This window comes from Bubalus kerabau, chromosome 14 (genome assembly GCF_029407905.1).
Source record: "Bubalus kerabau isolate K-KA32 ecotype Philippines breed swamp buffalo chromosome 14, PCC_UOA_SB_1v2, whole genome shotgun sequence".
Classification (NCBI taxonomy): domain Eukaryota; kingdom Metazoa; phylum Chordata; class Mammalia; order Artiodactyla; family Bovidae; genus Bubalus; species Bubalus kerabau.
Window position 1 is genome coordinate 33,497,501 of NC_073637.1, and position 17,534 is coordinate 33,515,034.

Genomic DNA, 17,534 nt, shown 5'->3' on the forward strand with positions numbered 1-17,534 from the left:
TTGCCACATACCAGCTACTGTCTATTTTTCTTTTTTAATCAAATTTCTAAAGGAATTAATAATCACTGATAATACCTTCCTTCTTATGAAATTTCTTGAAAGAACTGAAAACATTCTTTTATTGTCAGGCTTTGAAGCCAGACATGCTTGGACTGGAGTCTTCACTTTACCACTTCTTACAGGTTACCAATCTCCCAGTGCTTCAATTTTCTCATGTGTAAAAAAGGGAATCATAATAGTATCTAAACATCTCCAAGTCTGGGGAGGATTACATGAATAAACACAAGTAAAACACATAAAATCATTAAGGATACAAGGAAAGCACTTAACAGATATTATTATTCTATATGTTTTTCCTCTAATTCTCCCTCTAATTGTTCCCTAAACAATTAGTGCAGACTTCTGTTTACAAGGTGGTGAGCTGAGCCCACTAATATATCTTCTCCTTTCATAAATCTCACTGAAATTCCTAGGAAAAAATATAAATAGGAAAAATTGTCTTTAGTAGCACTGGAAAACTAAGGAAGATACAATCGAGAGACCAAAATCTTGAAAGAATTCCTAAAGGTTAAGAAGAGTTTCTGGGAATTCCTTGGTGGTCCAGTGGTTAGGACTCAGTGTTTTCACTACTGGAGGCCTGGGTTCAATCCTTGGTCAGGGAATTAAGATTCCACAAGCCACATAACAGGACCCCCTCCAAAAAAAAGATAGGTTCAGATCAACAGAAAAGCCAACATCAAAAGCCTGCGACTGAACATGTACAAAGGACAGAGCTACCTGAGAGGTTGCTGAATTGCGCCATGTGGGTTCCAATAAACTCTGAAGCCTAGATAGAAAGAAGGCCAAGGGCTATGGGGTAGGAGGGGAATCCTGGGGAACCATGCCAGTGTCTACCAGAAGAGCTGTCCGCAGCCGTTATCATGGAGAAGGTTTTAGAAATCAGCCTGTTAACTGAAGTGCAGGAATTGCGTAGTGGGTCTTATAACCTAAGAAGAAGGTAGTAGGGAGAGAGCAGTATCCCAGCTCACTCAGCGCGCTGCAACAAACAGAGGGAAAACCAACCTGGTAAAGCAGTGAAATCTCCTACAAGTTCTGTGCTTCCATTCTAACTATCTGTTTCTGCTTAACTAATGCTAAATAAAGCCCTAACTGAAGGAAGGCAGCCTAAGATTTCCTGGCAAAGGATGGGAAAAAACCAACAAGTTGGAAGAACACCCCCCACTCCAAGTCTAGAATTTATGAAATGTTCAAAGAGCATTTATCCTAAGCTTCACCTGGCTTAAGTTTGTGCTTACAGCACAGCCCAAGGACCACTACACCACACTCTGCTTAAGGGAGGCCTGTGCTTCTTATGATTAGTTCTCAGCTGGGAAACAAGGTCTGCCTTTGGATCACAGTCAGCTCACAAATTCTGGAGAGGAAAGCCTCATGAGAACTGGAAACAGAGCACACAAAATGAGAAAGCTCTTTAATCTACCCTTTCTAGTCTTTTTTTGTGTGTGTGTTTTCAGGAACCTCCATACTGTTCTACATAGTGGCTTTTAAAAAATTAAAATTCCCACCAACAGTGTAGGAGGGTTCCTAGTCTTTCTAGTCTCCAAATAGAAATGCAAAGTCTGTAGATCAAAAGTAAGGACCAAGGTCAGCACTCTGAGCAAATGGTTTCCTGGTAACACAAATTTTATAGCTGGAACAATTTTAATTAGTACTCCCAGATATATGTAAAAGAATACTGTATCAAACAGAAACAAAGTGCTATGAAAAAAGAAGCTCAAGAAAAACAGGATTCTTTGAGACAAAAACAAAATTACTGAAATAAAAAAATATGAAAAGCAGAATGGACGTTAATGAATCAAGTATTGGAAAGCCCCTTGTAACATTCTCTCTGAATACAGAATCGTAAGACAAAATGATGGAAATTAGGAAAGACTGTCAGAGCAATTCAACACTGGATAAGAATAAATAGGTCAATGTAACTGTATAGAAAACACCAATAGATACATTTAGGATAAATCTGGGATTTCAAATTAAGTAATCTGCTCAAAGAGCAATGCAATCACATCAAAAGGACATGAGAATTACCCTGAAGGGATTCCTTATGGTAAAGAATTACAACACACTGAACAATAAAAGAATTTATGAGCTCATAGTATTTTTTTTAAAGGGAGATGCTCTCACAGAAAAATGTTAATTTATTAGAATTATGAAATCACTACACTGATTTTAAAGCCACTAAGTGAATGTATCTTCATATGATCTCAAAGTGTCACTCTCAGATTACTTATTAATGATAAAGGGAAAAAGGTTCCCTTATAGTGAAGAGAGCTGGTGGTCACTATCTTTACCAAGTAATCTAAACATATCAACAGCTGGTAACCTCATTATGTACCAATTTATATGATGTAATATACCAATATCACCAATGCAGTATTCTGCCAAATATATTTACTCTAAATCAAAATAAGGAAACTATCAGATCAATTCAAAATGTGGAACAGTCTGCAAGACAATATTATACTCTTAAAAACACATGTTATGAAAGATGAGAAAAAGCCAAGAGGACTTGTTCTAAACTAACGAGACCCAAGAGAAAAATCAAATGCAGCGAGTGTCCCTAGAATGTGTCCTGGACTAGAAAAAAAAAAAGGACATTAAGAAACACATTTGGGGACAACTGGGAACATTTTTAAATTTTATATTAGATATTCTTAAAAGAGTGTTATTTTTGCTAGGTGTAAAAATGGAATTGTGGTCATGTATGAGAATGCCCTTATTCTTAGAAGATATATGCTGAGTTATTTAGGGTAGAAAGTAGCATGTTGTATACAGGCAATTTTCAAAAGGTTCAGCAAAGACACACACACACACACACACACACACACAGAGGTCTATTTAAAGACAATTTTAAAAATGTAGCAAAATTGTTAATTAGTGCCCTAGAAAAGCACATACAGCTTTCACTGTACTGTTCGTTGAACTATTCTCTAAGTTTGAAAACTTTCTAAATAAAAAAAGCAAAACAATGGAAAAAATTTTCACTTCACAGTCTGTATTCATATGTATTAGAAACTAGCAAGTGTTTCAGGTAAAGAGCCAGACAATAAACATTTAGGCTTTGTTGGCCATATGATCTTTGTTGCCACTACTCAAATTTACTTTTGTAGTGCAAAGGCAGCCACTATAGGCAATATATAAACAAATGAGCACGATTGTATTCCAATGCCACTTTATTTACAAAAATAGGTGATGGGTCAAATTTGGTTCACAGATCAGTCTTCCAACTCCTAATATACATGGTGAGACTTTAAAACAATGATGGGTACCTAATGCTCCTTCTTTCATCTTTTATAAGTTCACGGTTTTTCAGGGAAAAATTCATACTCCCTACGATCATGCTGTCTCCTTTGCCTCTACACCTTTCTGTTCGGTAATCTACTTCAAGTACTAATTTTAACAGAATGACTCCCACCTATAACACCCGCTTGATATCTCTCAGGCCAGAGTTCTAAGAGATATCAAGGCAGGTGTTATATTTCCATTATATATTTCATGAACATTTTCACATGAATGGCACGCCTGAAGGTCAAGTTCAATGTCAAAATAAAAATTAGTCCCTTTTTCCCCATGGAAACCTCCACTTCAACAATTCTGTCAATAATTCTACCACCTACTTAACCATTTAGGCTCAAAACTGGGCGACTGCCTGGGCAGGAAGAGCTAATATTAATATAGCAGGCCTGAGACTCTATACTCAGAAAGCCCTGCTTGCAAGGTTGACCCGTGGCTGGAACCTCAGAACTTGTACTTTGGAAGGGTTTCTACCATCCCCAGAACTACTGAAGTGGCTCACTGTGCCCCAACAGTTTGTGCAAATAATGTGGTTTATGCTGTAACACCAGTGTTCTCTCTGGGAATCTGGAATCTAGGAATATGCATCTCAAGGGTGCCTACAGGACCAGGCCCCAGTAAAAACTCTGGGCACTCCAGTCTCTAAGGACCTACCCAGGTAGACAACATTTCTCAGTTCAGTGTCGGAGGAATTAAGTTTCTCAGGCAGCTTCACTGGGAGAGGACTCTTGGAAATGTGCACCTGACTTCCTCAGACTTTGCTCTGCACACCTTTCCCCTTTGATGATTTTGCCTCGTACCGTGATTTATCATAAATCATAGTGCTGAATGTAACTATATGATGAGCGCCATGTGTCCTGCTAGCAAATCACCACATCCTCAGGTAATCCTGGGAATTCCTGACACTTCATTTTCTCTTTCACCTAGATGTCAATCATCTGCAAGCTCTTCTTGATTCAACATCTATTATTTCACTTCTCATTCAGTTTTTCCTCTCCATTTCCACTGTTACTGTCCTATTTAATTTTAGATTACTACACACTGATCTTTTATAACTTTCTATTTCTCCACTTAGCTTCTTAGAATGTTATTCTGATAAGTTCATTTCTTAGTTCTAAAATCTTCAGTGGTAATTTTATTTTGCCCTAGGACAAAATCCAAAATCCTAAGCCTGGAATGTATAACCAACCATTGGTTAAGGGAGTCGCTTAAGTGAAACCACTCAGTCGTGTCCGACTCTTTGTGACCCCATGGACAAGTAGCCAACCAGGCTCCTCTGTCCATGGGATTTTCCAGGCAAGAATACTGGAGTGGGTTGCCATTTCCTTCTCCAGGGGATCTTCCCGACCCAGGGATCAAACCCAGGTCTCCTGCATTGTAGGCAGATGCTTTACTGTTTGAGCCACCAGGGAAGTTGCCAACCATTGGTTGGCTCCTAACTATTTCAAACTTATTTTCTACCATATGACACAACATCCTCTCCACTTTACCCAAACCAATACCTGCTGATTCCCAAGTCATTCTCTCCAGACTTTAGCCAACAGTGTAAAACCATCACCACCACTCCCCACACCAGCATGAACAGTGTCCAACCACCAAACACCACTCCCTACACCTGCATGAATCCATAGAGTCTAAGTTCCAGTGTCACCTCCTATATGAAGCCTTCCTGCATAATTCTAGCTAGAAATAACCATTCCTTTTTTCTGAATTTAATAGGATTTTAGCTGTTTCTTTCTAATGGTACTTATCTTACATTCCTACACTCCAGAACCTTTTTCCTCCAGAGCATGGTCTATTTCAGATAAACTTTTGTATCTCCCTACAGCCATGCCACCACTGACCCACGCTTCCACCAGAGACTCCTGGACACTCACGGGCAAGTCTGGGTCAGTCCCTTGTGGGGTCACTGCTCCTTTCTCCTGGGTCCTGGTGTGCACAAGGTTCTGTGTGTGCCCTCCCAGAGTCTGTTTCCCCAGTCCTGTGTCAGTTCTGGTGGCTCTATGGTGGGGAAATGACGACCTCCTCCAAGAGGGCTTATGAATGGACTGGAATGCAGAAGTAGCAAGAAACACCTGGAGTAACAGGCAAAAATTGGCCTTGAAGTACAGAATGAAGCAGGGCAAAGGCTAATAGAGTTTTGCCAAGAGAACTCACTGGTTATAGCAAACAACCTCTTCCAACAACACAAGAGAAGACTCTACACATGGACATCACCAGATGGTCAACACCGAATCAGACTGATTATATTCTTTGCAGCCAAAAATGGAGAACCTCTATACAGTCAGCAAAAACATGACCAGGAGCTGACTGTGGCTCAGAACATGAACTCTTTATTACCAAATTCAGACTTAAATTGAAGAAAGTAGGGAAAACGACTAGACCATTCAAGTATGACCTAAATCAAATCCCTTATGACTATACAGTGAAAGTGACAAATAGACTCAAGGGATTAGATCTGATAGACAGAGTGCCTGAAGAATTATGGACAGAGGTTCATGACATTGTACAAGAGGCAGTGATCAAGACCACTGCCAAGAAAAAGAAAGTCAAAATGGTTGTCTAGGAAGGCCTTACAAACAGCTATGAAAAGAAGAGAAGCGAAAGGCAAAGGAGAAAAGGAAAGATATACCCATTTGAATGCAGAGTTCCCAAGAATAGCAAGCAGAGATAAGAAAGCCTTCCTCAGCGATCAGTGCAAAGAAATAGAGGAAAACAACAGAATGGGAAAGATTAGAGATCTCTTCAAGAAAATCAGAGATACCAAGGGAACATTTCATGCAAAGATGGGCACAATAAAGGACAGAAATGGTATGGACCTAACAGAAGCAGAAGATGTTAAGAAAAGGTGGCAAAAATACACAGAAGAACTGTACAAAAAAGATCTTCACGACCCAGATAATCACGATGGTGTGATCACCAACCTAGAGCCAGACATCCTGGAATGCGAAGTCAAATGGGCCTTAGGAAGCATCACTATGAACAAAGCTAGTGGAGGTGGTGGAATTCCAGTTGAGCTATTTCAAATCATAAAAGATGATGCTGTGAAAGTGCTATACTCAACATGCCAGCAAATTTGGAAAACTCAGCTGTGGCCACAGGACTGGAAAAGGTCAGTTTTCATTCCAATCCCAAAGAAAGGCGATGACAAACAACGCTCAAACTACCGCACAGTTGCACTCATCTCTCACACTAGCAAAATAATGCTCAAAATTCTCCAAGCCAAGCTTCAGCAATACGTGAACTGTGAACTTCCAAATGTTCAAGCTGGATTTAGAAAAGGCAGAGGAACCAGAGATCAAATTGCCAGCATCTGCTGGATCATGGAAAAAGCAAGAGAGTTCCAGAAAAACACCTACTTCTGCTTCACTGACTATGCCAAAGCCTTTGACTGTGTGGATCACAATAAACTGTTGAAAATTCTGAAAGAGATGGGAATACCAGACCATCCGACCTGCCTCTTGAGAAATCTGTATGCAGGTGAGGAAGCAACAGTTAGTACTGGACATGGAACAACAGACTGGTTCCAAATTGGGAAAGGAGTGCGTCAAGGCTGTATATTGTCACCCTGCTTATTTAGTTTATATGCAGAGTACATCATGAGAAACGCTGGGCTGGAGGAACCAGAAGCTGGAATCAAGATTGCTAGGAGAAATATCAATAACCTCAGATATGCAGATGACATCACCCTTATGGCAGAAAGTGAAGAAGAACTAAAGAGCCTCTTGATGAAATGGAAAGAGAGTGAAAAAGTTGGCTTAAACCTCAACATTCAGAAAACTAAGTTCATGGCATCTGGTCCCATCACTTCATGGCAAATAGATGAGGAAACAAAGGAAACAGGGATAGACTCTATTTTGGGGGCTCCAAAATCACTGCAGATGATGACTGCAGCTGTGAAATTAAAAGATGCTTGCTCCTTGGAAGAAAAGTTATGACCAACCTAGACAGAATGTTAAAAACCAGAGATATTACTTTGCCAACAAATGCCTATCTAGTCAACACTATGGTTTTTCCAATAGTCATGTATGGATGTGCGAGTTGGAGTGTAAAGAAAGCTGAGCAGTGAAGAATTGATGCTTTTAAACTGTGGTGTTGGAGAAGACTCTTGAGATTCCCTTGGATTGCGCAACCAGTCCATCCTACATAATCAGTCCTGAATATTCAATGGAAGGACTGATGCTGAAGATGAAACTCCAATACTTTGGCCACCTGACGTGAAGAACTGACTCATTTGAAAAGACCCTGATGCTGGGAAAGACTGAAGGTGGGAGGAGAAGTGGACGACAGAGGATGAGATGGTTAGATGGCATCACCGACTCAATGGACATGAGTTTGGTTAAACTCCAGGAGTTAGTGATGGACAGGGAGGCCTGGCATGCTACAGTCCATGGGGTCACAAAGAGTCCGACTCAACTGAGCGACTGAACTAAACAGAACCATGAAATTTTATGAGCTGCTTAAGTATTTGTTGAATGAAAAGATGTATGAAAAATTAAAATGCAATCAGATGAATATGTGCTTCAAATGTTCAAACTAAAGAAGGAAATATATTATTAGAAATGATGCTATAAATTGAAATCAGGAATGGTTGAAATAGTACTATTGTCATTCAAGAGCCACACCGTACATTTAATTATATTTCTAGAGCATCTGTAACAAGGTACTATGCTTAGTCCTATGCAAGATACAAGAATTAAATAAGCTTCAATGGATTGGTCTTGAATCTAACACTACCTATAAATCTATATTATTTACAAAAAAAGTGAGTGAAATTCCTAAGAAACTTTAAAAAAGTTTTATAATACAATCCACACGGTAGGACTTGACCCTATACCCTATATTATGACTTAGTCATAATAATAAAGGTATAAGAAATCACAATTTTTTCAAAGATATAAAATACTAAAAACCAAATAAATTTAAACAGTTTCTAATTTATAAAGCTTAGCATATTTAGGAGGATGAAGAATAAACCCTGCCTGTATCCCACCAAACAAAAAATAATAATAAAATGGTATCAACTTTTTTAAATGCAGTGGAAATAGTGGATTTTTACTTTTTTAAAAATTATCACTGAAACTGGAGAAAAAGGAACTACTCTTTTATAAGCAAAGACACTTAAAAATTTTTTCTACATAACAATTTTAGCCTTTTTTGTTCCACACATTATAAAAACTGTCTCCACTCTTAGATAAAATAAGACAGAATAAATTAATTTCAAGTCAGACACACTACCTCCAACAACGATGTTCACCATTTCTTCTACAATGCTCTGTACAATGTCCTGTGGCTTTTCCTCACAGTCATGATTTTCTCCATCATATAATATATCGTTTTTAGACAATGCTTTAAAAGAGAAAAAATTTAAGAAAATATCATTTTAGCTTTTTGGAAATTTTTACTAAACATTTATAATGGAAAAAACCTAAGAAATTAAGAATAAAAGAAAAAATCAAATAGATATATGAAAGTAGATACAAATATTCTTTAAATCTTCAATATTTTAACCAAACCATATTTTTGAATGTTTTATAATTTCAAGTCAACTTCAAAAATGATTCATTTGACAAGCTATTAATATTAATTATTCAACTTCAAGTTTTCTAGAAGATTAATCCTTTAGATTAATCCTATAGATTACATAAGCCTTTAAAAAATCAAAAAATTTTAAAGTATTCTGAAGGAAACATTTCTAACATGTCCCACATGCTAATCAAATAATATTAAATGTAATTAAACCTTGTTTTGATTAATGAGGCCCACCAATAACAACAAGCTCATTACTGTGCTCTAATGTAACAAGGTCACTGAAGAAACAGAGACAAGGCTATCTGGGCCCTTCCTTACTATTTCTTCCACAACAGACTCCACATGTCCAATGTATTAATAAAACTAAATTTAATAAGTAAAAAAGAATTCATCCCTCAATTTAACAGTAATTGAAAACAGATATAACTGCCAATCAGAAATTCTGAACACACAAGAAACTAATAAAACTTGATATAACTGGTGAGGCTGTACAGACTATTGCAGATAAAAATAGGATTTCCACTGGGTTTTCTGAAATGCTGAAAATATCTCCAGAAGGCTCAACCAGCACTTTATGATGCTTTGGGAACTGGGATCCTGTTCTGGGAGCCACTGCCCTACACCAAATGGCCTCAGACCGCATGCGAGCTGACAGCGCTACTGTCTACATACCCTGATCTCCACTCACCCTACGATAAAGAACCACTACTTATAACTCTGGCTTCCAGAAGTCCGTTCTTCCTACTGTTCACTGCTCCTAATCTACTGTTTGCTGCATTCTGCAAAATACTGAATGTCACAGAAGAAATTTGACAAATAAGCATGTCAAGTCAGTAACTTTACAAAAAATTCAATACAACAGCATTTAGATTCTTCCGTGGAGTAAAAACATAAATGTCTTAAAAGATAATCTTTCCATCACTCTTAAGGTGTGTGTTTCTGCACTCTACTTGGCTAATATTATTACCAAGAGTCTAAAAAGTAATAGTTTCAATGTAACTAAATATAGTCACTAAATTTTGCACAAAATGATTAGTGAATCAGAAGTCAATTCTCTTTTAAGTCATTTGACAGAAATAGATTAAAGTAACAGTGAAAAATATTTATTACACATAGGAAACCATTGCAGAAGTTAACTGTTATGGCCGAAGTCACATAGCCAGGAAGTGTCAGAGATGTGATTCAAAGCAGGTGACCCCACTCCAGAGCATGCACTCTAAACCAATGGCTCACAGGCAAATTTTTCATTTATATAGCTATAGGGAGAAAAACACCTTTAAAGTCAAAGTAATCACAATATGATGCAGGAATTATGTTGTATTTGTAGCTCTGCATCCTGAAAGCACCTACAGTGGTGTCTACTACACAGCAGGTGCTTCCATTCCTTGGGTCTCAGCCTATGTTGTTTTTTCTGTTAGAAAACTTCCTAAATTTTCTAGCCAGTCAACTCCTACCTTTACCTGAACAAGATCCAGCTAAAACATCACTTTCTCTACAAAAGTACCTCCTACTTTCCTCGACAGAATTATCTCATGCATGTCACCTGCAGGGTATAACTCATTTATACATGCCTGACCTTCCAGGCAGATGATGGATACCCTAAGAGCAATGGCTACACCTTTATCAGCTTTTTAACCCCAGTTCCTAGCACAGTGCCTGGGACATAGTATGTGAAATCAATGTGTGCTGAATGCATGGATGAAGAAATGGAAGAATAAATAAAGTTGCAGCTTTCTTATGGATCAGCTCTTTGAATCAGTCCCTTTATAAGCTTACAATGAAAGTAGGGGAAATTTTATCAAGGGCAGACTAGAAAAACGTAAATCATATTATAGGCAGTGTGGATTCACTATTAGCATGAGGACTGAGAATGCTTGGTTTACCAAAAGTGTCCCTTTTAAAATAAACACTAAATAAAGCATGAGAGTAAAAAGCCACTTATTCACGCCACTGCCAATGTTCATGCCACAGTTACAGAAAAGATGTGGTTTAAAAAAGTCAAGAGCTGAAAATATACTATAGAAGATTTTCCTCAAAGGAAAGTAAAAACAGAATTCAGATGAACTGTAACTAAACCCTAACCATCCTAACTCTATTGGAAAGGTAACAATTTCCATCATTTTTTGACACCAAGCTAAGGAGGGAAGAAGGGAAGAAACTCACTGCCTGGCAATTTTATAGAATAGCTAAAGCTGAGAACAATGTTTGAGAGGAAAAATGATTGCATGTGATTATTTTTAGAGAAAATTTGTAATATAAATAAATATAGTTTAATTTTTGTAATCTTGTAACCTTTTTCTTATAAATAAGTATACTTAGAAAAAACACTGCCAGAGAATATCTAAATATCATTGACTATTACATGTCAGGATTTAAAAATAAGTATTTTTATATGTCAGGTGGTTACTCAAAAGATTTCTTTTCATATTTAATTTCAGTACTCGTTTGACAACAGTATTTTGTGAATTTAAAATGTCCTAAAATTCTCAGGCACACTCCAGAAAACCTTACAAATATATAGGTCTCCTGTTAGCTATAAACTAATTTTAAGAAACCTGAAGTGCCTACATAACATGCTCACAGACATTTATGACCCTCTTTAGCAACATATCTCCTCCAAACCCATCTGTAAATCATCCTGCTTATGAGATACTAATGAATTCATAATATCACTAATAGATGTCTTATGGGCTGAAGTGAAATTAACTTTACCAACTAGGCTGGAAAAAGTCCACAATTACCACAATGTGTCCGATATGCATTAGGTCATATAACTCTTTTCACATTTCTTTACCAGAATTGCCTTCCTACATTCTTCCCTTAATACACACTCCACAGCCCCCTCTCCCAACCCCCCGCAAACCCTTTCTCAAAAAGATTACTTTCAGCTGCAGTTGCCTGATCGGCTTCAGTCTGTTCATTTTCTGCACTGGAAACATCAGATCCATTTTCGGGCTCTGTATCATCCTGAAGGCTTTTATCCACATCATTTGTCTGGGGATCAAGGTCCCCTTCATGTTCTTGGGGTATGTGATCAACAGTCTGAGGTGGCAAGTATCTGAGTTGAGGTGATTCAGGCTCATGATGGCTTACTGGAGACTGCAACAGATGGTGGTGCTGTCGATGCCTTTCTTTTTCCATTTGTTTGGCTTCCTGCAACTACAAAGAAAAAAAATAATTTCCTGTATTTGGCAATAAGAACAGAGATGGACGTCTTTCACTGTATCCTCTTGTCAGTATTTTTGGTGTTTAAATGATATACATGTATTACTTAAAAGAAAAAAGTTTTTTTTAAAATAACCTTAGGATGATAGATTGTTGCCAACAGAAAAGCAGACTTACCTAAAATCAAATAAAAGTTTCACTAAGGGAGGAAAAAAGGGACAGGGAAATAAAATACACACACATTCATTTTTACTTATATATACAGAAACAAAACCTAGACGTATATATAAGAAGCTAGTAATAATGGTTACCTATAGGGGACAGAAGTTAGGAAAAGTGGAGGGAACTTTTCAGTGAATACCTTTCTGTAGTTATGTTCTTCTGTCACCTTGTCAAATGTATTAAAAATAATAAAATTACAATGAATAAATAAAATGGCAGTAAGTACTTAAATGCCTCTGACCAATCAGTCATTTAAAGAATGAAAAAACTATCTATAAATGTTCCAGTTTTATTTTAGGAGACCTGTCATTTTTATGTATATAATACCACGTGTAAAATTGGCTCACTTACAGGATGCTAAAAACAGTAATAATCAAGATCACAGGGTTTCATTTTTTAGCACTTTATTGCTTTTAGACACATCTCTTTTGGTCTTCATGACCTAATAAGAAACATTCTCACAGAATTAATTTCCACAAAGATAAATACTTTACAGTGTCAAATATGAACATTTCATATTCCTAGTAACATTCCAGGTTATGTGTATCATAAAACTAAAAAAGAGGGAATATGTGTGTATATATATATATTCTTTTTTTTCTTTTTGATTCACTTTGTTGTACAGCAGAAATTAACATAACATGTGAAGCAACTATATTCCAATAAAAATTAATTTAAGAAATTAAAAATTCTAGTTTATGTGGAAATATCAGAATTAGTTATATGAATTTATAAATTAAAGTTGAATTAAAATATTTTAATGCACAAAAGGTAGTAAGAGACTTATAATCTACATCATCTAACTTCCTTGTTTTACAGATAAGGAAACTGATGGGCATGACGAGTTGCACACACAATCAGAAGAGACTTCTCAAACCAAAGCTTTAGCCCATTTATAAGAAAGTCAATTTCCAAATTAACAGTGAGGAACCTATGACCTGCAGTCCAATTTCACTCTCAGCCTAACCTCAGCTAATTTGTACCATGGTTTAGTAGGGCAAGCACATGTTTTGGAACTACAGACAAGAACAGTGTTGAATTCTAGCTTTTTTCTACTTATCCCAGACTTGTATAAACTCTAGAAACGTTCCTGAAAATAACCTTTAAACATTTTCTATATACTCTCACACTTTCTAGAGGAGGATTTCTCACCATCAGTACTACTGACATTTGGATCAGATAATCCTTTGTTATATGTGAGTGGGGTTGGGATGGGGTGGACGCTGGCTGGTGTACTGAACTGAGTTTAGCAACATCCCAGTCCATGACAGGTCATGACTCACCCCAGCAAGTGTCTCAAATGTGGCTTTGGGCACCTCCAGTTGAAGACGACCACTCTAGAGAAAGAAACTAGCATTTTCTCCTTTCAAATTTTAGAACTGAACACTTTATAGTGCTTTTATTTGGAAAGGCGAGGAAAAGTTATCAGTAGTATATATAAATGAATTACATATCCAGCTTAGAATATTTTAGCATATGTGGAAAATCACTCTGTCCCCCTTTTAATTTTCACTCTCTTCCCTTTCCTACTTTTCTCTAATTATCCATAGCACAGAAGTAAATGTTTCATGACTTGACACATGTTCATAGCCTTTATCATAATTCAGTTATATATTTGTGTGATTATTTAAGACTCACTTTTCCCTCTATGCTCCACAGATTTTAAGATCTTTGAGAGTAATGGTCATTCAGTGCTGGTTTTGTCCAGCACTGTATAACTGAGAACAAGAACAGTGCCAAGAACATAAAGAGAACACAGCATAATTTACTGATCGAGTCATTAAAAAGTGATAAAGTTAGTTTCATTCATTTCTTTTTTTTCATATAAATTTATTTATTTTAATTGGAGGCTAATTACTTTACAATATTGTAGTGGTTCTTCAAAAAGCAGCAAAACTATTTTTTGTGGTTGTAAAATATGAGCAATAATCCAATACTAATAATTTAAAACACAGGAAGAGTGACTGAATAGACTATGGTACATCCTTGAGTACTATACCATCTGTCAAAAAGAATGAGGAAGTTCTTTAAGGACAGACATGGAATGCTTTCCAGGAAATACTGCTGCCTGAAAAAAGTAAAGTATGAAAGAGTATCCAGAGCAGTGTGGAAGCCAGTCTTCCTAGGATGGCCACCAACCATCTCCATTTCCAACCCTCACTTCCCAGTAGAGTTTCCTCCCACACCATGCAGGGTGGTCTCGGTGATACTTCAGATCATGAGACAGACAATGTATAATGGCTTCTGCATTGTTTCTCTTTCTTCTCATTCTCTAGCCCAGTAAAGGCTTTAAATGACCCCATCCCCAGTTAACACTGTGATCCACACAGCCAACTAACTGCAACCTCATGTGAAATCCAAGCCATAGCCACCAGCTAAGACACTTGGGTTCTGGACTCTCAGAAACTGTAAGAGATGAGCAGCTAAACTATGAGGTTTAAGCAGCTGAAGTTTGGGGTGATCTGCTATGCAGTGATAGATAACTAATACAGTATGCTACCTTTCATGTAAGAAAGGTGATACATGAAACCATACATACATGTGCGCTCTTGTGCTCAAGAAATGCAGAAGGATAAACCAAAAACCATAGAGATGAGCTACATCCAAGAGGTGGAAAGGCAGGAGGGAGAGGACTGGCATGATAAGAATGAGAATATCTTTTGTAGATCTCTAACTCTTAAGGCATGGTAGGGTTTAATTTACTTAAAAAATAAGCAAGCAATTAAACCAGAATGTGAAGGGTATTGAAATGGAAAACAGGCAGTAATAAATGAACTTAACTGTATTATAAAGTAATAACATTATCCCATTGAAGAGTATGGAGAAGAGAAGAACTAACCTAAGTAACTCTGGGAACCATTCTAAATGGATAGATACTATAAGGCTGAAGACAAAAAAACAAAAAAAAAAACAATATAAATGTTATAATGTACCCAGTAAATTTGCTTCTCACAGTGGAATGAGTCAGCAATTCAAAAACTATCATATGTATGTAATAGGCCTGAACAAATAATGTATCACAGAAAATGAAAGCCTTTTATCTCACTGTATAAAGAGAAGTCACAAATAAAGAGAGGAGGCTGCAATGAACCCTGTGGTATTGGAATCAGAAGTATCAGTATGAACACATAAGTTTAAATATATATGGATGGGTAGTCACATACAGATGTGGGGGAGGTAGGGAAGGGTGGGTAGTTAGTATGCACACATGTATTTCCTAGTTCAATCCACTGAGAGGGAAGCAATAACAACCCAGCTGCAATGAACACACCCAGCACTCAGACTTTGGTTCCTATTACCATTCAAAGGAGCCAGGGCTCCCTGTTTATGTGTCTACTACTCCAGACGTAAAGCAGAAAAAATTCAAAATGAGCCCGGAACATCCTGAGATTCCAGAAGTACTCAAAAAAGGACATGGGCTTGTCAAAAAGGACAGAAGGCCAAAGCTGGACTATCTGGGGCAACAAAATAATAACAGAATTAGATTAGAAACCACAGAATAAACACCCATGAATACGGACTGATAGAAGTTAAAAATTGAATGAAAAAATATGAAAGGGGAATTAACTCTGGTTAATAAATATATAAGGAGAGACAAACAAAAACCTGTATCAGGAAAACACTGCAGTAATAACTGTTGCCAACAAGATCTACTGAGGGATACTCAAATTGGGTGTGGGGGAGTGTGAAAGAATCTCCAAGATATTTATTAAATGTAAAAGAATAAATTTTCAGTAGAGGAACCTGGAAGATACCACTTTAAGCAAGTAATCAGGGTTACTGTACTTAATAGTATTATACCAGTGTGAATTCCTGTTTCTCAACATTGTAATATGATTATGTAAGACATCGGTATTAAGTAAAGCAGAATAAAGAGAATCTCTGTAAATACCTCTGTAATTTTTAAGTTTAAAATCAGTTCAAAATAAAAAGTCTGAAGTTGGTTTTCAATTATGAAGACCTAAACAATTAAAAAAGATTCTCTAGCTGCTGGTCTCTTACTTTCCTCCCCAAATATATTCCATTACTACATAAATTTATTTCACTTTTTAAAGGCTCAATGAATAATTTTCTATAAGAATAGATCACACTAGGTAACTTTCTAACTACATTCACTGATCTAAGCTTGAGAGCAATAAAAATATCAATTCATAAACACTTCCATCAGGATGAGGCCAATCAATCTCTATCTTTCAAATTCTATTTGTGATGAGAAAAAAACACAAAACATTTTAATCCAAAAGCAAACAAGTCAGTAAGCCAGTCAAAACAAAATACCACAGATCTCCAGTACATAAAACTGTAAACGAAGATATTTTCTGCACAGTCACAAAAGATTTTATTATAATTTTTTCAAAATATTTTCTATAGTTGATGCCTGTGGTGTTCTATACCATCTCTCTCATTTTTTAATACTTACTGCTTGGTTTTCCATGCGTGCAAAGATAACATTTAACATCTGAGTAAGAGTAGCTTTGGCTGTTGTCTGATTGATGAGATTTTTGCTTGCTAGATATATATTGTAACATGTTCTCACAGCTTGCAGTACAGTTCCTTCATGAATTTCTATGTGTTGAGATGTTACTGCAGTTAGTAAAGCCTTAAAAAAAAAAAAAAAGAAGAAGAAAACTAAGATAAAGCAATTTTTCACATCCAGAGTTTCAGCACAAAAATACATGGCTATTTTTGTATCAGAATTAAAAACTTTCAGACACCATTACCACTCTAAGGTAAAGTATACAAGAGTTTCTACCTACCTTAAATATATCATCAACTGTGTCATTTTAACAGAAATATTATTTTAGTCTACTAAAATGCACATTAATACTGTCATAGTATAGCACAGATATATGCTTCATATGATGTATCCGTTGAGCTAAACATCAACTTTACAGAATATATAGTGTCCTATTCACTTTCAAATTTTTCTGAGATCTAACTTTTAGACTGAACTCAGTGTGCTGTTGTTATTGTTGAAGATAAATGTTTTAAATGTTTTAAAATAAAACATTTAAAATAATCCTCCAATAAAATGAACAGCTTTAATTTATGTGAACTGTCACACATTACTCAATTTCTCAAAAGCAAGGACTCGTATCTTTGTCCTTCCTTTAACATGCTGTTCAGTGCCATGCAGGTCAGCACTGAGCACATACTAAACAAACCACAGCTGACATGAAGCTGCAAATGAGAGGCCAGACTGGGTCGCTTTTTTAGAATCAAGATATTTTATGATTTATGAAGAGAATGCTGAGACTGAAAAGCTC

The 17,534-nt window shown here is 36.6% G+C and overlaps 1 protein-coding gene across 4 annotated transcripts in view; it reads right to left on the reverse strand.

The window, feature by feature from the left end:
• ARFGEF1 (ADP ribosylation factor guanine nucleotide exchange factor 1) overlaps positions 1-17,534 on the reverse strand; it is a 162,239-nt gene that overhangs the window by 64,150 nt on the left and 80,555 nt on the right. For all 4 annotated transcript variants that reach the window (XM_055546164.1, XM_055546163.1, XM_055546165.1 and 1 more), the window contains 3 exons: positions 16,688-16,867; positions 11,763-12,039; positions 8,587-8,697 (listed from right to left, as the gene is read on the reverse strand). In XM_055546164.1, the coding sequence (XP_055402139.1) occupies positions 8,587-8,697; positions 11,763-12,039; positions 16,688-16,867 (568 nt within the window). The remainder of the gene's footprint in view (positions 1-8,586; positions 8,698-11,762; positions 12,040-16,687; positions 16,868-17,534) is intronic.